Source organism: Asterias rubens, chromosome 16 (assembly GCF_902459465.1).
Source record: "Asterias rubens chromosome 16, eAstRub1.3, whole genome shotgun sequence".
NCBI classification, from domain to species: Eukaryota; Metazoa; Echinodermata; class Asteroidea; order Forcipulatida; family Asteriidae; genus Asterias; species Asterias rubens.
Window position 1 is genome coordinate 6,077,106 of NC_047077.1, and position 25,166 is coordinate 6,102,271.

The 25,166-nt window shown below is 39.1% G+C and overlaps 2 protein-coding genes across 6 annotated transcripts in view; both read left to right on the plus strand.

Moving 5' to 3' along the window:
* Positions 1–25,166, plus strand: part of LOC117301159 (protein kinase C-binding protein 1-like) — a 37,571-nt gene that overhangs the window by 4,566 nt on the left and 7,839 nt on the right. For 3 of the 5 annotated variants that reach the window (XM_033785055.1, XM_033785057.1, XM_033785058.1), the window contains exons 1-12: positions 7,290–7,443; positions 8,954–9,386; positions 14,677–14,744; positions 15,588–15,721; positions 16,828–16,971; positions 17,965–18,078; positions 18,757–18,849; positions 19,589–19,676; positions 20,561–20,616; positions 20,980–21,057; positions 21,544–21,659; positions 22,564–24,982. In XM_033785055.1, the coding sequence (XP_033640946.1) occupies positions 9,025–9,386; positions 14,677–14,744; positions 15,588–15,721; positions 16,828–16,971; positions 17,965–18,078; positions 18,757–18,849; positions 19,589–19,676; positions 20,561–20,616; positions 20,980–21,057; positions 21,544–21,659; positions 22,564–24,982 (3,672 nt within the window). In that variant the 5' untranslated portion in view covers positions 7,290–7,443; positions 8,954–9,024. Of the gene's footprint in view, positions 1–7,289; positions 7,444–8,953; positions 9,387–12,096; positions 12,224–14,676; positions 14,745–15,587; positions 15,722–16,827; positions 16,972–17,964; positions 18,079–18,756; positions 18,850–19,588; positions 19,677–20,560; positions 20,617–20,979; positions 21,058–21,543; positions 21,660–22,563; positions 24,983–25,166 lie in introns of those variants that run through there. The other 2 variants (XM_033785056.1, XM_033785060.1) reach the window with 2 other exon arrangements.
* On the plus strand, positions 1,330–2,802 carry LOC117301160. Its single transcript, XM_033785061.1, has one exon. The coding sequence runs from the start codon at positions 1,339–1,341 to the stop codon at positions 2,203–2,205; it is 867 nt and encodes a 288-aa protein (XP_033640952.1). The 5' UTR covers positions 1,330–1,338; the 3' UTR covers positions 2,206–2,802.

A 25,166-nucleotide genomic window follows, 5' to 3' on the forward strand; every position in this document is an offset into this window, starting at 1 on the left:
GTCTATTTTTGAACAGCTCCAGTGTGTTGGCTTCCCGGATGTTACGGGGAAGGGAATTCCTGAGCCGGGAAGAGATTGACAATTCTCAACCAACCTCTTGAGTAGGGTTGGTATGACATCATTGGTCATGCAGTGTGAAAAGGCCTTAATATTAAAGATTACTTATACTGTATGTTTTCTTGAAGGACTTTTGACTCCAACGACAGACGGGTGACGTGACGCGGACTACTCTGAATTCTGACTCGTGCAGCGCTCTTCAACCCACACACAGACATTTATATTATAGCCGGCTCGTTGCACGGTCACACTGAAGTGAAAGCTTCTCGCTTGGATTTTTTTGTCATTTTCATCAACAGTGAGACAGACGAACTTCTGGTGGCAATTAAGTCACATCCAAGTAAGTTCATTTGCTTTCAAAAATTCTTTAAGTGCATCTTAACTATCATGATGTTGTTGAAATGCTTAATCAGTGGTTAGGAGGACTTTATGGTTGATTCTGATTTCAGAAGCAGATTCAGGTCGGGTAGTCTAGAATGTTCACTTAATTGGTTTTGAGGAATGACAGAAAGTGGTGCGGGAATGGCATTTTATGATCTACTACATGTACCTGGTACATGCACTAGTCAAGTTTTCTGTTGGTTTATTCTCAAAATGAAGTTTTTCAAATGTGTGGAAAATCTGGGTTGATCCTACTTACTATCTCAATTTGTATCCAAAGCAAGTGATTTGGCATAATGGCTATGCTTGATTCAAGGTAATAATGACTTCAGTGTTTTGACCATAGCCACTGCGGAAGCCATTCACCTTTTTGGGATGGAGGACACTATACGCCTCTCTTAATATTTATGCATGAGGTACGTCACAATGCTAACGCAAAACGAGGCGATGGGCGCAGCCACTGCAAGTGATAGGGGAAGTGCACCCATAGCCTCATTTTGGGTCAGAATTATGACGTCATGCATAAATATTAAGAGAGGCTGTTTGGTTTGGGTGTGTCACAGACAATTTTACCCAATCCTAATAGTGTCATATTATTGTGTCAAAAGAGTAAAATTGGCATGGGTTATTTTGAATTTAGTTAAATGATTATGACCATCTGAATTTAATTTTATTTGTAGATCTACAGTGAGTGCACAACATTACACAAAATCATATCTCATTCGTGGTGTGACAGTAATATATTATGAAACTGAAAAATATACTCTGTATCTCTGAATAGATTGAATTAAATAGGTGTATTAGTTGTCAGAGCTGATTACTTTCTGGTACTATGACACTATTGCTAAAACCAATCAACGATTTATTTTGAATTCAATTTTTATAATTCAGAGCTGAAGAATGGCATCCAGGTTTTTATGGAGTCTGGAGCAGGTGGAGTCATTCTTCAAGGTCCTCCTCCAATCCTACCAAGACTATCTGATCGCCAAGGAACTCCGACGAATGGACGAGTTCTACGACATGATCGGCAGCTGCATCGGAGCAAGTGGACTGATCGTTCAGAACTTCCTAAAGAAGACCGGGCGATCGTACAGAGATATCATCTTACAAGCAGAGCTCTGTGTGGATGGGGAGGACGTACCTGAACGTAAACTCAGAGGATCGGAGAGAGTCTACTCACTGTATGAACAGTATCATCAAATGTATTCACTGGGCTCTAAAGAGTCTATGTCATTGTCTGCATCTTTGAAGATTGCTAATATCAAGGAAGAAGAACAAGCATCGACAAGTTCCTCCAAGACACCATCCACTAAAAGTACCGTTAGGAAACGTAAACTAGTGGACAACTCGGATAGATCTGATGCTGAATGTCCACCAAAGAAAAGTCCACCTAAACCTGAGATGGTTCAAAACATTGTGGAGCAGGCCGCGATACAAGACAATAGTTTTCAAAATAATGACGATGTGCAGACTACATGTATGGGTAGCAGAGAACACACTCCGTACAGAGTGAGGCATACAGTACCAACAGGGGTTTCTCATCAAACAGAAAAGAATGCAAGAAACAACTCCAAACAGCACACACAGAAAGCAACCACCGCAGGTGATGAAGGGGTCTTTGGGAAGTCTCCAGACTTTAACCAACAATTCCTGAAACTCATGGAGAATCAAAATGAAATCTTGGCCAATATTGCGGATGAGTTGAACTTGATAAGACATGCTGTTCTTGATGTTAATGGTCTGACTGCAATTACTTATGTTAAGTAGTATGGATTCGAATGTCAACTATTGAGTGTATAAACCAGTGTAAACACTACATACGATGTACAAGTACCAGGTCTCAATTTCATAGCGCTGCTTAACGATAAGCAAATTTTCATGCTTACTGTCGCAGAAAAACTTGCGAAGGTGCAGGCGTATTTCACAGGTTAGCAGAAAAATTGGGTGGCCATATTGCGCGATTACTATGGATTTGCATTGGGACCTCATTTATTTTTGTGCGGTAAGCACCGTAAGGTTAGCATGCTTTTTCATGTGCTTACGGTTAGCAGCGCCATGAAATGGAAATCGCACAGTAAGCACAAAATCGGCCGCTAAGCAGCGCTATTAAATTGGGCCCTGAACATGCCAGTAAATTGCTGATTTGGAATGCACTGGACACTTTGTCAATGTTTGTGCAAGTACATGTATAACAAACCTACACTGCAACTTGTTTTGACTTAAGTCCCTGCTTTGGGCAGCAATTTGCCAACAACTAATTGCTGGACAATGAAGTTCCCCCATAAACAATTAGACACTACATAATAATAACAATAATAATAACAAATTCTTATAGCACATTTCACAATAACCGTATCAATGCGCTTTACATTAGTGCCCTGGTCATAGGGCCAACAACATCCCTTTTTAATGTTTCTCAGCTCCCTGGGAGTATACAGCCCTGAGCTGCCTGTAAGGCGCTTGTGGCTTTTTCATACACAATATCAACCTCTAGCCTCGCAGGTACCCATTTATACACCTGGGTGAAGAGAAGCAATTATAGTAAAGTGTCTTGCTCAAGGACACAAGTGTCACGACCGGGATTCGAACCCACACTCCGGTGAATCAGCACCAGAACTTGAATTTGATGCTCTTAACCAGTCGGCCATGACACTCTTCATATGTATTTCACTAATCCCAAACAGCTTTGTATTTTGTGATTCCTTCATCATAGCGATTGGAGAAAAGTACACAAAGTAGGCATACATCAGTGAATTCTTACATAATTTGAGACCGGTTTCATAAAATCATGAAATTTAATTGAGGAACAATGATTTTAAATTGGTGTGATGCAATACAAAATTAAATGCAATGGTCATCATTTTTTTACTTCGCCATTTGTTACTCTGTCTCGCTTAAAGGCAGTGGACACTAATGGTAATTGTCAAAGACTAGCCTTCACAGTTGGTGTATCTCAACATATGTATAAAATAACAAACCTGTGTAAATTTGAGCTCAATCGGTCGTCGAACTTGCGAGATAATAAAGAAAGAAAAAACACCCTTGTCACACGAAGTTGTGTGCGTTTAGATGGTTGATTTCGAGACCTCAAGTTCTAAATCTGAGGTCTCGAAATCAAATTTGTGGAAAATTACTTCTTTCTCGAAAACTATGGCACTTCAGAGGGAGCCGTTTCGCACAATGTTTTATATTGAGTAATTGAGTAATTACTTTGAATAATTACTTGAATAATTACTTAACTAATTAAGTAATTAAAGGAAGTAATTAAAGGCAGTGGACACTATTGGTAATTACTCAAAATAGTTATTAGCACGAAACCTTTCTTGGTATAAACAAGTAATGGGTAGAGGTTGGTAGTATAAAGCATTGTGAGAAAGGGCTCCCTCTGAAGTGGAGTAGTTTTCGAGAAAGGAGTAATTATCCTGGAATTTGATTTCGAGACCTCAAATTTAGAACTTGAGGTCTCGAAATCAAGCATCTGAAAGCTCACAACTCCGTGTGACAAGGGTGTTTTTCTTTCATCTTCGCAGCTTCGACGACCAATTGAGCTCAAATTTTCACAGGATTGTTATTTTATGTATATAATGAGATACAGCAAGTGAGAAGACTGGTCTTTGACAATTACCAAGAGTGTCCACTGTCTTTAAGTAATTACTTAAATAATTACTTTGAATAATTATTTTGAGTAACTATTCTGCCTTTAACAAGGTTAACAGTTCAATTTTGTTGAAAGTCTGAGGACCATCCAAAGTTGTAAAGATCGATCGTAACAAGAGTATAGACAGGGGGAAGGGGTATTCAGGTTCGTGAAAATTGTGCTCGAGTAGAATCAATAGAGCAAGCACATCATGTTCATGTAGCAATGTCTATCATTGGCCCCCTGCATCACATATTATTTGTCTTGCTCTGCCACAACAAATTGCACAGCGCCGTAATCCGAAGTCGGCCTTTTTTTTTGACTTGTTGTTTGTGTATTGAGGGCTTTGAACGGTCAGTGCATTAAAAGTAGTCTCCATTAACAGCGGTCCTTTCGCCAAGTTCAAACACCTGAGGATCAGTAGAGATTCTCTCCAAGTGGTCCGGGCTGGTTAGTTCAGTGTTGGAAAGTAATCCTATTTGAAATAGTACTCGTGAAATGACAAGCTACATGTAACTGCAGCCGATTTCACGAAACCCTAGGATTAGGACGAGTAACCCGTCCTAACTTGGGTTCAATGCGTCCTACGTCTTCGAATACAGAACTGAACTCGCCCTAAGTCCTAAGATTAATCCAAAGTTAGGAAGAGTTTGGTGAAATCGATGACTGGTCCTGCTGGAAAAGTTTAAGGGTAGAACTTGATGGATTGGGCTATTGATACACTGTCTTGCACAGGCACGTGTGAACTTATAGACCATGATTTTCATCGTCACCACCACAGTTGGTTTCTTCTCTCCTGTTGGATGACGGTGATGAATGACCTGCAGATATTGTGATTTTCAATGCATCAGGCCTGTGTTGTTTCACTTTTCCTGATACAGGTTTTTTTGATGCAATCTCATTGTTTGACATGTAGTTGTGGGCGTTAAAAAACTTCCGCTGTAAAGCCTGGTTCATACTTTATTCGAATGGGATACATTCGCTGCAAGGGCAGCCCTGTGATGTCTAAATTCGCTTTGAAATCGCAGGAAGTGTGAACTGGGCTTTAGTCTGCCCAAACATATTTGCGTCTACAGACACAATTTGTGGCAACTGCAGTTTCTGTGAATCCCCTGATTCACTTATTAACTCCTTGTGAATCAAGTGGTTTAATCTCCAAAAATAATACAGATATATCAGGACTTTTTGGTTGTACAATCTCAATTAATAACCCTGATGTGTCATGTACAAATCATGTATCCAACAAAGTAATGACTAATTTGACTTCTAAAACAGCCTAGGTGTAGTAAAGTTATTTGTCCTGTATAGTGTGCCTTTTCTGTTGTGTTTTGAACACAAGGGATGAATTTGTCAGTTACTGAAGCACATGCAATGTGGTTTTTATAAAACTACTATCAGTCGGTAACATTACTTACGTAGCATTGTACGTAGCATTCTGTGGTTTATTGTGAATGAATGAAATGTAATTTGTATTTAATTTCTAAACGCTTTGTGTAATTCTATGATAATTTATTTATTGTCAATGTGTGGAAAACAACATGTGGAATTTACAGCAATTTAACTGACTTCATATTAAATAATATGGAATTGATGTAACTAACCAGTTTGTGTTTATTGATCTTATCATTAATAAACTAGTACAACTATAGTTGAGTCTCTATCTTGATGCTAGGAGCAGGCCTGGAATTAGATCTTTGTGGTCATTTGTAAACAATTCCTAACAGCCGTGACACTTGTGTCCTTTAAAGCAAGACACTTTTCGGATGGGACATAAAGCCATTGGTCCCATGTGTTGTGTGACGCATGTAAAAAAAACTCAGTGCACTTATTGAAAAAGAGAAGGGGTTCGCCCCGATGTTCCTGGTTGTAGCTGCTGAATGCGCCGTAGCACCTTGTAGTAGTTAGTGGGAAGCCTAACCCGGTAAGTGCTTGGTGGACAATGAGCATCAGCTTGAAGATGATTTGTTGAGAGATAAGGAGCCAGTGTAGTCGTTTCAGAACAGGATTTTCTAGATAGTACAATTTCAATGCAGCTGTACAAATGTAGGGCTTTAATGGTGATGCAACTATTTGCACCAACAGCATTAACATAAACTGCAAAATATTAATCAGATAAAGATTGGCCTGATCAGTTTTCCTATCGAATGAAGTCAGAAAGTTACACGGTCGGTGCTATCTTGCCATGTATTTTGTTGCACAAAGAATCTTATCAAATTATGTCTTTGCTTTGACTGACAAAATATTATTATATTGACCTTTGTTACTTGGTTGCCACAAATGCTCTTTACCATGGCTTTACTATTTTGAGATACAATGAGTCGTGTAACAATTTGTTTTCTCCAATACATGTAGCTTCCGAGAAGCCACTTCATAGTACCCTATTCCAACACCCTATGTTCGGACAACCCTATGTTCCCAAAACACCTTGTGATTTTCCCCAGGGTTAGGGTTAAGGTTCTAGGTGAAAATACAGAGTTGTCGGAACATACATGTAAGGGTGTCGGAACACTAGAGGTTGTCCCTTCCGTAGTGGTTGAAGGCCTACACTCATTCATAATGGTGTTCCATCGATCTGAGACGGATACATGTATTTATTTGTTTATTACTTTTTCTTTCGGTTCGATGTAAGTTAATTATTTTATGAGAAATTTGCATTTGGGAAATTTGGACACTTGAATAGCATTTGGTTTTCTCTGATGTATCTGTCTTTTCTACATTTTGCGTCAGTGAAAAATGCTCAGAAAAAGAATTTCGTCTGTGATTTGAAAGACGGTGCCATGTAACGCAAAAAAATGTGTAGGCCAATCAATACTTTCAAACTCTTAAACAATCCCAAATGATGGACAAAATGAATGAAATAATCACCCGGATCCTCAAGGACCTGCTTGGGTACCAAAATGTGTAATAAAAACTGTTATTTTTGTTCCTCCTTCCTGATGTAGTGAAGTATATCACTTGAAAAGATTCAGAACATACAACTACTATATAACATTTTGCATAGAAATGTAGCCACAGCGTAGAGTGTACAATTACACATCGTATATTGACAGACAAAGAATGCCATCCAACAGCGGCCATGTACCTCAATGGACACACACACACACCAGCCATTCACAGACCACTCCTCTTAATTTGCATACGTGACCTTTGACCCTTTATGCACTCATGCCTTTCTACCATGCAAATGCTGCCTTTTGTCAATGAGTTAAGTGCACACACACTGCTGATGATATCTTTTGGAGCTGAATGTGGCCATTGGGGTTTTTAATCTCTCTCTGGACTGTGCATGGTGGGGTGAAGGAGGGTCTCTGGAAGCTTGAGCCTGTAAATTCAGAAACATTTTACAGAACTGAGTTTTTGTTCAAGCTGTAAGTTTTGTCAAGGTTTTACTGAAGGCAATAACATTAACACTCGCAGCACATAGTGTATTTTTCACGTCTTAATTTGTAAATTAAGTTAGTAAATTGTCACCATTGATAAAAACCTACCTCCATGATAGTATTTGGTTCAGTATTTAAGGTTTGAGTGTATAGTTTATAAGTCTCAAGATAGAATATATGTTGCTAAAATCATAAAATTTCAAGTTTTCTAATGGCGTCACACTTTACAATGTTTGCTGTGCACATATCAGATACAAATTGCACTGCGCATGTATATTTAGCACCGCTATGTATTGTAGCATCGGTATCCGCAATGGTTAACGCGTACCTTTTTGGTGGCGCCAAATGCGTTTTACCTTGGTGAGTGGTGAGTATGAGTATGATACGACAATGTGAATTAGAAACTTTAAGTGTTAGCACTTTCTGAACAAAATCACACGTGTAGATGTAGCAATGTTCTTGTCCTAAGTTGCGTGAATTCTTCTTCATAATTCGGCATCTTGCCCATAAGTCTAAGAATGCTCAAAGCTAAGTGTCTTGTCCAAGGACACCAGTGCTGCGATCGAGATATCAACCGACATTGTCATGACTGCGTCAGCCACCAGAACTCAAAATCTGTGTGCAAGATTGCTCACCCAAAAACAAACTATCCAAAAAATGGGATACACAGCAGTGTTAAAACACCTGGGGACCATGCAGTCAAACCTCTCCCCAAGTGGTTATGCTGTCTAGTTCAGTGTTGAAAAGAATTCCCATAAAATGAAACATATGGACTGTTCTGACATAGACTAAAGTGAAATGTGGGGCAGTCACTAAAAAGTTGTGGACGAACGCTGCACTGAATGTTATTGATCTTAATTTTTATGGGATTTTGGAAGGGTTCAGACTAGCTGCCATCAATCCCACTTTAGGTGCTTTTAATTATCTAGTATTAATTACATTATGATTTACTTAGTTTTTTTTATTTATTAATAAGGTTGTCATAGCGCTCGCAAGAATAAGGCTATGATTCCAATGAAGAACAATAATTTGCAACCACGAATGCAGAGTTGGCATAAAGTTAGTCTAAAACGCATACAAACTCTGGCAGTGGGTTTAAGTCCCACAGTTGTGACACCCATGTCCCTATTGCTTCGTCCTTCGGATGGGACCATTCCTGTGTGTTGTGAGTGCACAAAAAAGAACCCAGTGCACTTATTGTTAAGAGAAGAGGCTCGCCGAGGTGTTCTTGGTTTGATTGGCAGCATGTACACTTCTCTTAACACTCGTGCATGGCATCACTATCGTGTGCCAATTGCCTCATTTTGGGTTAGAATGGTATGAATATTAAGAGAGGTATTGCGCCACAGCTCCTTGTAATTCATTACATACATTGTGTAGTGCTTCGTAAATGAATTATGTCTCACACTTAAGGGACCTCACGGTGATGCGCTATAAGAATGGTTAATTATAATTATGTTTCTCTAATGATTCTCAATCTAATTTTCTTGTTTTCCAGAGATGCGCGTTTGCATGTAGGATGCCTTCATGATTGTCCCTTGCCTCATCTAGCCCTTCATTCTCATCAAGATGAACAGTAAAGTAAGCACAGCAAGCCCAATCACACCCAAGGCAACAACAACCATTGCCAAGGGTGTGGCATCACCCAAAGCTCGACCAGCATCAACTGGAGCGAGCAAGTCACCATCAAGATTCACCTCTGGCCAATCCATGTCTGGGAAATTCTTCTCCGCTAACTCGCCATCCAGCAAGCATCTTCCCATCATGTCATCACCAAGGAAGTCCATCTTCAGCAAAGCGGTCGGTCAGTCGGGCGCCATGAAGCTTGGGTCTGGCCTGTCACACAACAAGACATACTTTGGGAAATCATCTGGCTTGGGTCAGTTTGATCTTCCGTTGGCCCTACGCAAGAAACGTAGACCAAATGCAGGGTGAGAATTATTCTTGTTAATAATCATTTAAAACAGGTTAAAGCCCGGTTCATTTTGACGCCACATGGCTGTTTTTGCAGCAAATGTTTCGTAGGAGTTGAGCACATTTCAACTGATGCGGATTATGTGTTGCGAATTTGTGACTTCAAAATTCGTATCGCATTTGTGTTCACAGGAAGTATGAACCGAGCTTCAGGCTACTGTTGTTATGACTTCAGTCCACAATTACTAATCTCAAATATTTTGCTTATCCTTAAATGCCAAGAGTTCCTTAAAACCTAGAGAATAAATCCCAACAGAATGTACAGGGCCCAACTTTTAAAAAGATTGTTTTTAAAAGTAAAAAAAAAAATTGTTAATTTTTAACATTTTAAAAATGTCCATTTATATAGAAAGTACTTAAAGTTCTTTTTGGCTGGTAAAATTTCAACCAAAGGCATGAAAGGTAAGTTATTTCTCTGGCCATGTCTTGATAGCAAATTATGCTTTCCAGCTTAATTATGTACTGTAAGCTACAGTGACCTGCATAATACCGGTATTTGCTCAAGCTTTATTTTATTTGTATAAAAGTGTTTATATAGGGCCCTAAGTATAGCACTCTGAAAGATGGTGGTTCACAAAAATCTTGTTTTTCGAACACTTGACTAGAAAAAGTGATTAAATAAAATGTTTTGATTTCAAACTGCACAATCCATGGCTTAACTTACAGGACACAATTGTCTTCCAACAAACACTTCATCCAGCAGATGCAACTGCAATGTATCAAAGAGGTGTTTCAATTCGAACAATTTTTGGGGGTATGTTTAGCACTTCTGACTGAAGCGTTGGGATTCACTTCTGAAGTGTCGACAAAATGTACATGTATGCTGACTTTTTAGGGGTAAAATGGTCCACCTGTTTCTGTGAGCAAGGGGGCCCATCATGTATGTAAAGTAATTATTCCCAATACGCCCCCCCCCCATGTCACAGTTCTAAGCAGATGAGTGATGCAACAATCTCCATTGATGAATAAGTGTGCACCTAGATGCTACATGTAGATGCAACGTCAAGTTCTTTCAGATCGTTTCAATGTGAAATACACTTTGTTTAAATGCTTAAAATTCTGCTATACCTATCAGGTTTACATTGGGCCGGACATGATGACGTGCATGTACTGTACATGTGTATACCTTTTCTGGTAATATTTTTTTTGTGTTGTAATCGAGTACATTAGGTCTATATGTACAGGAGTATAGGCATACAGTGTACATGTTGTTTTATATGTACAAAGTATTTGTTGGTTGTTTATGCCTACCCATCAATGTACTAAATTTTGTGCTGTAAATGTGGTTGGCTGCTGCTCTTGACTTTTTGTCTGAGATCGTTTAGGCCTACATAATTGAATTTAAAAAAAAAAAATTGTCTGTGACCTCTCACTGTTGCCACGTCTGGGGCTCGCTCTTGATATGGCTAAGATCTCATAATGACACTCTAACAGTCAAAGTTTAAGCTCCATATTTATGCTGATGTCACACTCATAATTTCTAGAAATGTTGTGTTGGGTTGCTGTTTTTAAAGCTACTGTGGTTGCAGCCTAAAGCCCGGTTCATACTTCCTGCGAATGCGAAGCGAATTTGACGTTAATTTGACATCACCCTCCTTTCGCAGCGATATTCGCAAGTGAGTTGAGCAAAGTTGAACTGCTGCAAAATATTCGTTGCGAATTTGTGACGTCAACATTCGTATCGCATTCGCATTCGCAGGAAGTATGAAAAGGCTTTATGGTTACAGCAAGACATGTGATGTACTGTACTTTTTACCTACATACTTGCACTGATGTGTTTAAATAGAGAAAACAGACATGAGCTAAAAAGGGATAATATTATAGCAATCTGATTCATACGCTCAAAAGATTATTTTACAAACTTCAATGTCTCGTTGTAACACTGGTCCAAGGCGTACAATGGGCACACAATTTCGTTGGTTTTGGTTGCTTTGGTTTTTGATGCATGGTGTTGAACATGTGGTCCTATAGGCTTTGTGTGTAAATTCATCATCTGCAGAGTCAGTGAGTGGTTTTTGTTTCTTTTGCTGGCCCCAACTGTTAATGATGGAAGTTATATGCATGCAGTAATTAACTAACTAAAGTAGACATTGAGAGTTTGTGAACAAACTCTAGGTTTTTGGTTTCCGGGAGTAAAAGTCTGGTGTAAAAAAACAAATATTTCATCTTGCTTTGTTCTCAAGGTTTGTAATTGTAAATGATGGAAGTTATATGCATGCAGTAATTAACTATAGAGCAAGGAATTAACCATTAGAGGAATTAACTAACTAAATTTATAGTGTTTGCAAAATGTATGATTTACACACTTGTTCCTGGCATGTTCTAAGCTCTAAGACTGTGCCTGTCAATGCTATATATGCATGCCCCATCATATCTTCCCATACTGTGTACATTCATTGCCTGACTGTCTGCAGCTCTATAGCCATCGCCAGCAATGCCTGCCTGTGGAATTTCACCCACTTCCTTAGCTGCTACAGTCACAGCCAACCACACAAAGGATCACTAGTCATGTGACCACATTGGAGAATGATTGACAGGTTTAACCTCGCCTTCCACACACTCACTGTTGTTGGCGTGACCTTATGCATTATGCAAACAACTGCAGTTGATCTATTTTCATGGATGGGCATTTGCCATCACAGTCAGGAAGTTGGAGTGCTGCAAGTGGCTGCTGTGAGGAAGACTGCTTGACTCGTAGTCTCCATGTTGGATTCCAATAAAAAGGCTTGCTGTCTCCATCTTGGAGACTTAAGTTGTGTTAATTGTACACGGTTTGCGTGAAGTGATGAGTATGGTACTACCATTATACAGTTTTTATTCATTACAATTGTTTTTACACAGTTAACCAGAAAGATTGTGTATTGTACTTTCATGGCAGTACACTTTGACAGGCCAACTACCTCCATGCTATAACTTGTAGTAGCATTCCTCTACATGTATAATATGCTTAGCAAGGCAAAATAATAAAAACTTGTTCGACAAGTTTTGGGGGGTTGGTGGTTTTGCTAATCCGACATTCTCTCTCTTCATGAGGAAGTCTAGGCACTAACTTTTTTTCCCTCTGCTATTCCAGTTCAGAAATAAGCATGATTTGGGTATGGGTTGTTGTTTTGAACATTCTGTTTTGATGGTAGTCTGGAGGTGGTTAATTATAGGTCTCCAGTGTCAATCCATATCTTTGTGTTATGCATCAGGCACCAGCAAGCTGTTGGGAATGACAAACCACTACATTTTGGATCCCTACTGTCCGACTGTGTAGGCCTATGGTGTGATTCGGTTTAGATTTTATTGTATTCATGACATAGGCCCTATCCATACACCAGGCTTTGTGACAGGCTAGATCTGCATACATTCGTACCTATACACTGTCTGTTGAACAGCATTTTTTTTCACCTTGAATGGTCATTAATTGGGGTCACTCTGCCTCCATGGTGGTCACACTGCACAATTTGTGTACTTGCATGGTCTTTGATAGGCCTACATGTGATATGTGCCTGTCATTTTGAGGGATACTTACATCCAGTGTCCTTTTGCCCTTTAGGCATCTCACTACATTTGTACAACAGGTGCATACTATATGTTTATGTACGTACATGACACTTATGTTTGTTATGGACCATCAGCAGGTGTTTGCTGACATTATGAGTAATCAAAATCTCAGTGCGAACAGTTCTGGACACAGCTGGCCTACAGGTCTATTTAACATGAACATTCATCATGAATTTTGAATTTTGGTAGGCAAGAAAATTCTGACTTCCCTAAAAGTATTGGTAATACATGTATACTGATCCCTCATTGATGTAAAGATTACGGTAATGGTAACTCTGTGTTTATGGCTAGTCTGTCATTTGCAGAATGACATGTAGCCCCAAATTATAATAATAACAATATCGAAGTCTTATATAGCGCACGTATCTACCAAACAAGGTACTCAAGGCGCTGAGTATATACAAACTTTCAGAAAGATAGGTTATTGCAGTGATGAATTCTGAGACCCAGTTATTTAGCACCTTATAAGGGTTTACAAGGTGCTACGGCGCATTAAGCAGCCACAACCAGGAACACCGGGGCGAACCCCTTCTCTTTTCGATAAGTGCACTTGGTTCTTTTACATGCGTTACACAACACATGGGACCAACGGCTTTACGTCCCATCCGAAGGAAATACTCTAATAAACCCATGAGGTATATGTATGACACAAAAGCATTTGAGCGTACCGCTAAAAAAAAACTCAACATGTTAGTTTTCACTGTGTACAAGCTTGCGCTGTGGTGATCACGCAAGTGATGAAATGTTTGTCTGACAGCGGGGTATTTTGAGCAGAGTCGACTTCACGAGTGCATTTTGTCAAAACACGATTGTGAATATAGCTTTTACAACTAAAAGGGCTACGATCTTCTAGTCTTCATGCTTTATACACGAACATTATGAGGACATCCCATTTACAGTTTTCATCTATTTGATTTGAAAGTGTGTTTATGTCATCCTTTATAAGGAGTGGAGGCTATAGGTGGGGGGTATTGTGCAAAACATGCCAATGGAATCATTGAACTGAGAGAAAACTGTCATTACTGGCTATAGGCCTAAATCAGTGAATTGCTTCTACATTATACAATCCCTATGACATACAGCACTGTGTTAATGGCATACTCAATGTCACAACGGTTGTGTAAAATTCAATGCATTTCAGTTATTTGCATATGTATCTGTACAGTGTAAACCCAGGCTTTACAGTTTGTTCATTGCAATGAGTATAATGTGCATTGAGATTTTGGACATATATACATTTATATGATCTCAAATGTTTTGCTGGTAACAACTTCTGTGATTGTGTTGGGATGTTATGAATGTAGTGCTTACAAGTGAAAGATTCTGATGAGCTATGCTATAAAGCAACATGAATTTGCTAAGCACTATTTTTACTGCTTCCTGTTTTTGTGATCAGGTCTTGGTCTAGATTATCCTTGAGTACCCCATGGTTTGCTCTTTGCTTTTCCAGTAATAATAATAACAATAATAATAATAACTACAACATTCGAGCGCTAACTACGGAAGTTTCTAAGCGCAATAACCAGATTGACAAGTTAGATACCATGTAGTAATGAAGTAATGGGAGTAAGGGTTTTTGGAATCTATAAATTATTTTCAAGATACTTTGCTATAATATGATTGTATTTGTGATGAGCTGTAGACCTTGCATTACACACTATATGACTTCCTAACCATGGTTTATTTCTATATCAACAGGATGAAGCGTGAGCCGGATATTGACATGGACAAGATCCAGCATGCTACAAATAAACCACCACAAAAAGGTAATATTTTTCTCCTGAAGACGATCAGAGAATACGCTTCTTTTCAAAACCACCCCAACTCATTGAGAGATAACCATTATATAGTGTAACCGAAAACTTTTGCATAAGGTAATATTGGTCATTCAGTTCCTACTTGGGGTCGTTAGTTGATGTCAATTACTGGCAACAAATCTTTAGTATAAGCTTAAAAGGTTGGGCTCCTTAAACTTCCTGAGAAATTCCATTATGGAATGAACTGCGCTGCTAAAAATGGTATTTTTGACATATATAAGAAACCAATCTCATTTCAAGAAATCATTTCTTGTGCCACTCCCGATAGAAAGATTTTCTACGAAGATTATTAGGAGGGTCAAAAACAAAGTTTTCCTGAAAGAAGATTTGTTTCTTATTTCAAGAAGACCCGTTTTTAAGACGGTGTGGTATCACTGGTTTTCAGTTGTCATTGAAACTTAGGTTTGCTCCTCGATTTCCATAATAGGGTTTTAAAGATTGTTCCCTCGGTTTGACCACGCCATTAGGTCGGTGTATGTAAACAGATTTGGCTTTTATTTCATGTGTATTTTGTATGTACATTGTAATAACCCCGCATCAAAAATATTCCCATTTTCAAACTGTTTCGGTTTCAACATAACCTGATGGGTCTCGGAGGCAATAGAGGCCATTGTCTCGATGCCCCCTGGTCATTGCTGGGGGCCCTTGAAATGCCCCAGTAGAAAGTTACAATTTTCTCATGTACACCCGTTCCCTACCTAGAAGAAAACACCTTGGTGCCCTTGCCCTTTCAAAAACGAATCATGCTGGCCTTTTGTATTCATAAGTAGTCTAAATCTACATTTCATACAGATGGAAAGATGCCTCAGAAGCGGAAGTTAAGCCATTCCAGTCCCAACAGTAGCAAGGTGAATGTCAAACACAAAGAAGATTACGTCCCTCCATCCAGCAAGAAAAGAAAGATCAATCGCTCAAATCGAGACCAGGTAAGAACTGTAGCTTAGACAATCTCTGGTCCAGCATGGAAACCGTGCCATGAAACCTGTACTGTAACTGACAGCAAAAAATCAAGTTGAAGATTACTAAATGTTTTTTTCAAACAAATTTTTGTTTGGTCTATTCCAAATTCAACACAAACGAACAGGAAGAATACTAGTCAGAAAAGGTTTGTTTAGCTTGTTTAGCTGTTTGGATGCTTCAGCCCAATGGATTTTCTTGCGAACCCCCTGGGTATACCACAAAACCTCTACGGAAAAATGTTGACCCAAAACCCTTGTTGCACAAATTTGTGTGCTTTCAGTTGTCTAAAAAAATAAATTTTTATGTATATTTTTTTCTCATAATTTTTTTTTTTCCTTCAATATTTTGTTTAATCCCGTAATAAGCTTGGCAACAGTAATGTACAACTACAATAATGTGAGATAAGCCTATAGTAACTTGATTAATGGGGTGCCCCAATTCGACCAGCGTAAATGCACAACGTCCGCATGTTTGATGTACACGATCATTCTTACAACATGTAGGGATTCAGCTCTTTTTTTTTAAGGGTGCACCGGCCTGAAATTACCTCTTTCTATCTATGTTACTTCAAAGGGAGCCATTTATCACAATGTTTTATACTATCAACAGCTCCATGTTGGCTCGGTAGCAAGTAAGTTTTATGCTAACAGTTATTTTGAGTAATGATTACTCAAAATAACTGTTAGCATAAAACGTGCCTTTAATTTTGGGTGTCGTGGCCGAGAGGATAAGAGTACCAAATTCAAGCTCTGGTGATTCTGTTCAGCAGAGTGTGGGTTCGAATCCCGGTTGTGTCCCTGAGCAAGACACTTCACTATAAGTGCTTCTCTCCACCCAGGGGTAAATGGGTACCTGTGAGGGCAGAGATGGTTCTTGTGATTGATTTAGCCGAGTAGCGCAATCGTTGCACAAGGCTGTATACTCCCCAGGGAGCTGAGATGGTTTAAGGAATGATTTAAGGCCCAGTGACCAGGGGTAAAAATGTTGGAGTGTCACTGCGTGACGGACCTGAGCGCTAGAACCCAATATTATTATTAATGACTATGTTCTTTATGTGGTTTCTAACCGGCAGGATTCAAGGAATGACTTTTATTGCTGGGTTTGCCATAAGGAAGGTTCGGTCATTTGCTGTGAGCTTTGCCCTAGGGTGTATCATCCTAAATGTGCTAAGCTAGAAGGGGATCCATATGGGGATTGGTTCTGTCCTGAGTGTGCGGTAAGTGCTTTTAAGCAGTACACGTAGTATGAAACTTCAGAACCTTAATAACTAATAAGGGAATCAATGTGTGGTGAAGAGGTTTTCAACTAGTGGTTTAATCCCAACGAGGCCTGGTTCTTGATAATTTTACCAAGACGAAGTCAAGGTAAATTATCAAGAACCAGGCCTCGGCGGGTTTATACTACTAGTTGAAACCGGTTAAACACACTTTGATTCCCATTCATAAATAACTTTTCGGTCAAAAACATCATCACTTTCTGGTCAAAAAGAAAAATATATGCAAAAATTATAATTGTTCAATGATTTGTTTCAACACAACACCCCTCCAGCTATGAAATGGTAAAGCCCTCCGCCGCCCTCGGGTAAACAACTCTTAATAAGGGATTGCTGTGCGCGTCGCGCGTATCGCGTTATCTGCCACAACTGTTTCAGCAGTTGCTCTCGACCAATAGGAATGAAGAAACTGTCTTAAAAGAACAGGTGCAAGGTCGCGTGTCACGCCCAAGAATTAACACTGTTTACTGGTCATAAACAAAGGTTTATACACACCCACGTGACGTGCTCTCCACCAATAGGAATAGCGAAACTGTCTGAGGTATTTATGAATGCTTGTTTAATATAATGTGCAGTTGTTAGCCTGAACATACCTGCATGCTGTACTTAATGCAGGAGAACAACAACTTAGCAGCAATTTACAGGTTTTACATTTTTGCAATGGCTAGTTTCATTTAGTCAAGCTATGGTTTTAGTCAAAAGGACTTACAAATTTGTACGGCAAGTTAAGAATTGCTCCTAAGGATTACAGGAGTTTAGATGAAATCACACACACATTAGAACCTGGAGTAGGGAAAACCTCAGTATGCACAGATGACTTGTTGACTTAAATGTCTTAACAATAGTTTAGTGGTTAAACTATGTTTAGTGGTTACTTACTGTAGATTTGTGTAGTATGATACTTCAACTTTTTAATATCAATCTTCTATTTTGCAGAGAGCAACCAATGCTGAGTGTATTGACTCACAGTCAAAAGCCATGGCATCGCTCACATTAGACCAACTGGCTAAACTCCTACTCTTTGCTCTCAAGAGAATGAGACACTCAGGGGTAAGTAGGACTCAGCAAATTAATATTCAAGATGATATACCAGTGAACGTTCAAAATTATGATTGTCTTAAACTATTTATAGTTCAAATAATAATAGTGACATCAGGATGTGGGTTTGCATGCCTGTCAAGACATTTGTGTCCTTGGGCTAGACACTTAAACTGTAATTGCTTCTCTTCACCCAGGGGTAAATGGGTACCTGTGAGGGCAGATATGGTTCTTGATTTAATTTGGTGTGCTACATAGTTTGCAGAACAGGCCGTTAACTCCCGAGCGCATAAGAAATCTGTTTTATTCTGTTATAAGTTCCTAGGAGCCGCTCGGGCAGTGTGCTTGTTCCCACATTATATCCACAGTTTCCTTATTAATCAGCCATTTTTATTCAATAAACCCTAGTGCTAACTGCAAACATCGAGGAGGTACTGCCAAACAGTTTAACTAAAATGATTAACTACAAGAATTACTAAGTTATTATAATTATTATTATTATTTATTCGGCATAAAAACACAAACAAAATCAAAACAAAATTAAGTAAAGAATATTGTAGCAATATGTTGATATCATTAAATCATAGATGATACTTTAATTGGCTGAAAAAGAATTCATATTATTTGATAAACAAAATTTATGCAATTATCACAACCTAAATGTTGTTGTTGTTGTTGTTGTTTGTTCAGGCTGAGCCTTTCTTGAAGCCAGTCAACCTGCAACAGAATCCTGGCTATGAGGAGTTTGTGTTCAATCCAATGGATCTATCAACACTTGAGAAGGTTGGACTCATTATTAGTGTGTGACTAATCCTACTATGGACTTGCCATAAGGCATAAAAAAAACTTTTTATTGCCCTTTTGGCTAAAAAAATCAGGAGGGTCGGTCGGTCGTTTTTTTTTTTTTTTTTTTTTCAATAGGGCCTACGTCAGAGGAGAACAAAAAAATCCACACATTTTTGGACTATCTTATCCCCGTGATGTTCCCTCTTTTTGCCAACCAAAATGTTAGTGCGCACGCGCTGTGTGCATTTTACATATGGGAAGGGTCTATTAGCGCCCATAACAAGATGAATAGGAAATGAGGAGAAATGCTCAGATTTAGATATGAGAGGAACAATTTTATAGGGCAAAACATAAGCAAGTAGGGAGGGCCTGAAAAACCCAATCCAGATTCAAGGCTCTTATCCGAGTAGGGATTCGAACTGGGATCCGAAGAGGTGAAAGGCAGGGAAAGAAAGCACTGAGCCAACGTGATTCCCTGATACAGTCATGCAACATAATGGTTTGATCATTTTGGTTTTACCCATACACACCGAGGTGTGTTAGCACTTTATACTCAGATCTTTCTCGAGATCTGTGAAAAAAATCACAGGCATTTTACTCGGGTGGGATTCGAACCCATGACCCTTGCAATTCTAGAGCGGTGTCATACCAAATAATGGTTTGGTTGGGAGGCTATACTAAGGCATGCTCTATGGGTTATAATATAGAGATTGTTCATATACTATTGTATTTGCAGAGCATCAAGAAGCGCATGTATGGGAGTACAGAAGCATTTCTCTTGGATGCAAAGTGGATCCTGCATAACTGCATTGTGTTCAATGGATGTAAGTTAATATTAAAGGACTATGTACTTTTTCCTAACACAAAACACAATGTCCACAGAATTACATTAAACTTACACAGTTTGAAGATTATGATAGTAGAAAGCTTCCCTTGAAATTGTACTTACTGAGGTGCTGTAGTTTTTGAGAAATGACTAAAACAAGTAATTTTCGTCTCAGTTTTAGCATGTAAAAGCTTATTAGCCAGTTATGCTATGGTTTTGGTATAATATCATAACTGGTTAATGGGATTTTACATGCTAATATAAGACGAAAATTATTGTGTGACCTGATTTACTCATTTCTAAAAAACTACACACCCTCAGTTAGTAGTATTTGAAGGGAAGCTTCAACTATCATTATCTTCAAACCCTGTAAGTTTAATGTAAATCTGTGGAAATTTTGAAAAAGTACCCGAATCCTTTAAAAGGACTGTGTCATCATAAGCAAAGCTAGCATGTGGCTGTACAAGGAATTATAAACTTTGGATCACTTTAATAGTGAAGATGAGCAGAGTACATGTATACTGTTGTCAGATACGTCGAGACTTCATCGGCGCTTTTCAGAGCCATCACTTCACAAAAGAGATTTTCACATGGTTGTACCCGCAAGTTCACTATTTATTTATATTTTTTTATATTTATCCACACCATGCAAAGCTTCAAACAATACTCTTTTTAGTCTGGTAATTCTTGTGGAATTGTAGCCAATAAATTCACACTCTTTGCAAAGGGGCTGCCATTACTGGATAAACATTTTATTTACTGTCCCTTGGAATGCAGCTCATGATATGACTTTTGACATTAGCTGTATGCAAATTATACAGAACTAAACATTTATGAGCTGAAATAAGTAAATATTTTGGTTATTTTTTTTATAATAAACAGCGCATCACAAGCTTACAAATAGTGCACGAATGATCATCAAGATATGTGAATATGAGGTAAGTTGACTGTAGTGTAATACACATTGCAGTTGTTTTCTTAAGTTACAAGTAACAAGTGTGAGCTAGAGGTCAAAGGTCAGGTTGTTCATTTGCCACTTGTTTGCTCCGAGTGAACAAATCTTTGTGTTTCATCACCGATTAATCTCCAAGATGGTGGCTGAATGATGACAATGCATAATCAAACTAAACATTGGGATACCTATGGGTAAAACCAGATTCACAGTTTTCACGGTTTTGTTTATATATTTTTGCAATTTTCTTTAAAAAAATTAATTATTCAAACACACAAGCCTGTTGAAAAATAGTCATGTATTAATTTGAAATGTGATTACAGTCTATGGTGTTTTTATTTCATTTTAGGTGAAGGAGATAGAGATATGTCCAGATTGCTATTTGTCAGCTTGTCTGAAACGAGACAAATGGTTCTGTGAAGTCTGTGTAAGTAAAATGTAATAATAGTACTTGATTTATAGACTGACTTATCAAGCCTCAGAGTGCTTTACAGTTAAACAAGGACGATGTGTGACTTCCTGCTTGCACGATTTATACAAAGCTCAATGGAAGAAAGCAAAAATAAACTATATTTTTAGGAGATTGCTCTGTCTAATTTTTATCAAATTTTGATATGAAAGGGGGCACATTTTAAAACTTATTCAGCTATTAATTTCCACATCTGGATTTATAAGGAAATTATGACACAAAATGTAAGTTTTTCAATATGACCTTTGCAGTATCTTGCCTGGTTAAAAGGCCAAAGAATGTACAAGGTCACGCTTATTGTAAACAAAGTTCCCATGGTCTAGCTGACATCGTTATTACATTTTAGAACTGAAACAGTGTATTCAGTATTTCTGACTAAAAGCAAATCGTTCTTGAAATCGTTCTTGTAATGATTTTCTATATTAATGTGTTGTTTGTATGCAGCGAGATCCCCATAAGCTTGTATGGGCAAGGCTGCAGGGTTTCCCATTCTGGCCATCCAAGGTCATCAGAGAGAAAGATGGTCAACTGGATGTCCGCTTCTTTGGGCAGCATGATAGGTAAATACTGCCCTCTATATTCTCCTTAGCTTTGTTCAGTGAGTAAGTCAACCATTTTGAACCAATCAACTGCATTCGTTATGAAAAATGGGAAAAATGCACATCACTAAACACATGTTTCTCTTATTTTTGAGGGTCACCTGCAAGTTTTTTCACTAGCACATATGTAACAATGCACACAATATTCAATGCGTAAAAACAATACATGGGAGTGAAGTTCACAAACTTGCTTTTTTGGACGGTCTTATCCTGTTCGTTCTGCCCTTTTATAATGTTTTTTTCATCCACAAATTTTCATGGATCCGCTATTTGAGGATCGGTTTTATATAACTTCTTTTGCAATGGAATCTTTTGTTGAGTTTGTGGCATACAAGATCTGCAAAGAGTTCCCAATATTTATCTGTTGTTGATTGTTATAGTGTACCCATGGCTGGGCACATTGGAATTTTCACCTCTGTTTTTTGACCATTCATCAATAAACTCTTGTATGCTTCACCTCTCATTATCTATTTGCATCTAACAGAGCGTGGATACTTCACTTCTATTAATTTTGGTTGTTACCCATACACCGGTGTGTTAGCACTGTATACCCAGTACTTTCCCGAGTCCTGTGAACAAATATCACAGGCATATTACTCGGGTGGGATTCGAACCCACGACCTTTGCAATTCTAGAGCAGTGTCTTACCAACTAGACCACCAAGATTGCCCGGTAGCTAGAGGCAGTTCGAATCCTATGTTTTGGCAGTGGGTACCCAACGATATAATAGATATTAAAAATGCAACGGGATGAAGAATATTAATTTGGTTTTTACCCATACACCGATACTTCACTTCTGTTCTTTGACCATTCAGCAACAGACTCTTGTATGCTTCACCTCTCATTATCTATTTGCATCTAACAGAGCGTGGGTACCTGTCTCCAGCTGCTACATGTATTCAAGTGAGATTCCCTGCCATTCCAAGAAGAAGACTACAGGTCTGAACAGCTCAGTAGCAGAGATGGAGCTCCACATCCAGAATCTGCAGAGGACGTTCGGCAAAGATTGCTTCAAGTATGCACCCAACCGAACACCGTTTGGTACATTGGACTGTCTGATCATCAACCCAGGAGACAGACCGAAGTGGCAGGGAAGCAGAATGGCGATGGGTTCATTCCTGAATGGCATGCATGATAGAAGCAGTCCGAAACCTGAGGAGAAGGCATCTGCTGTAGAGATTAAGACAGAACCGGTCGATGTGGAGTCGTTGCAGGAGGAGAATGCAGCTGCAGAGAAAAGCTTGGAGGATTCACTCAATGTTAGACCAGAGTCTCAAACAGTACTAGACAAAGACACAAATGATGCTGTGCCAAAAGGGAAACCTCAAGATAAAGCTAATGGAAAGTCTTCGACGGTATCAGAAAATAACAACAGTGCCGAGAAGGATAATAACTCTGGGTCCACCAACTCAACAATGTCATCAAACTCTAAATACAACACTATTATTAGCCCAGTCAAACGACAGGTATTTACAGTTGCACGAAAACGAATGGGTAGTGCAAATGATAACACTTCATCAAACAGAACCAATGCTGACGAATCGGATGATCTGTCTAGAAGTCCACCTCCTCGAGAGATGTCGCCAGATGTCGATCAGGATAGGAGTGATAACAGTGAAGCATCGTCACCAAGTAAAGCACCAGTGGGTGTATTTGAAGTAAGTGATGAGAGCTTAGATGTGGATCCCGACATGGCAGCCCAATCGCCCTCTGTTCAGCTCCTTGGTAAGTCCCATGCTTCACAGAATGAGTTCAGCAGGAGTCTTGCCATCAAATTAAACAAGGTTAGCCCACGATCATTGGGGAAAATGGGAAACTTGAGAGCAAAGCGAGGTGAAGAGCTGGATGAGGCAGACCTTGACGGAGTTACTCCTTTAAGAGACTCCAAGAGACATCCAGAGATTCCTGAACAATCAGAAACATCAGATGACTTAGATACACCTGGTGAGACGAGTAAAGTAAACAAATCATCGGGCAATATAGTAAAGTCAGTATCACCTACTGATGAGATAGTTGATAATAATACTGCAGGAAGCTCTGCCAAAAGTAAGATGGCAGAGTCTCCAGAGAAGTTAGATGCTAGTGAAGATACACCAAGTACCTCACAGTCCACGACACCTAAAGATAAGTTCCACATCAAGTTAGGTAAGACTATTGAGACCATGAAAGCTTCCTTAGGGATTGAGAGATTACACAGTGTGGAGAAGGATGCCTCGGATTCAGAGTCGTCCGACTCTGAGTCAGAGTCAAGTGAGGCTGATCACTCTGAGGAATCCGATATGGAGGTCGACAATAATGCTTCCAACAAGATCAATTCAACTGAAAAAGGATCAAGCAAAACATCTCAACCGAATGGAGACAATGACCAAGCAACACAAGAGTCCACTGATTCTACCTCCAAAGATACTTCCAGTAAAACAGCAGATACAAATGACAGAAGCTCAAAAACTCAAGCGTCAAATTCTTCTGTGGGTGAAATTATGAAGGAATCACCACACATTTCAAAACCTGGAATATCAAAGAAAGACACCATCAAAGCTCCTAGAACAGTTATTACGAAGAGGTCCAATGATTCCGATATTGATCTTGCTATGAGCTGCCATTCTGAAATGTCCGACTCTGATGCCGGTGATCTTGTTATCGATGAAACCGATACAGAACAAAGGTCTCTTAATTCTGCAACAAACAAAACCAAAGAATCTGGTAAAAGCGAGCAGCACAGTGAGACACACATTCACGATGATTATCAAGCACCAATGGACATGGACGACGTTATTCTTGTCTCAAATCCCTTTGTAAAAAAAGATCAACCAGACACGAGACAGACCACAAAAGAGGTGATCGTACATGAACAAGAGCCACATAGCAATACCACCGATGATACTGAGACTCCTAAAGCCAGTCCATCAACTACCAACCCACCTCCGTCAGATAAACAAATAAGGACTGTCGTTACGGTTAAAAGCACATCAAATGCACATCCCAAACCACTCATACCTTCTAAGGACCAAGAACGGCCCCCTGAGGCGACACATTCCTCATTTCCAAGCATTGTTGAATCATTGAAAGCAAAGAAGAGGGAAACCAGTGAAACAGTTCAACCTCAAAAGAGTGAACCTCAAAAGAGTGAACCTCAAAAGAGTGAACCTCAAAAGAGTGAACCTCAAAAAAGTGCTGAGAGTACATTGCCCAAAAAGACTGCTGTAGTTGTTGCTGACAAGGATGCTGTAAAGGAAACTGACACCGACAAATGTAGCAACTTCTATGACAAGTATATTGCAAAGGTAACATAAACAATTTTGTTCTTTTAGCTAACAACTTTTAAAAGATCTTTTTATATCAAAATAGTATTCTCATTTAACACTACATTTGGCAACTTGGGTTTGATGTTGCTGTGTGAGAAAATTGAGTAGGCACTTATCTTGATTCCCGGAACCTCGGCCGTGAGACACAGCCGCAAGTCGGCAA

Bases quoted from the DNA above. Each gene is read 5' to 3' on its own strand.
- LOC117301160 (XM_033785061.1), top strand. From the start codon at position 1,339: ATGGCATCCAGGTTTTTATGGAGTCTGGAGCAGGTGGAGTCATTCTTC.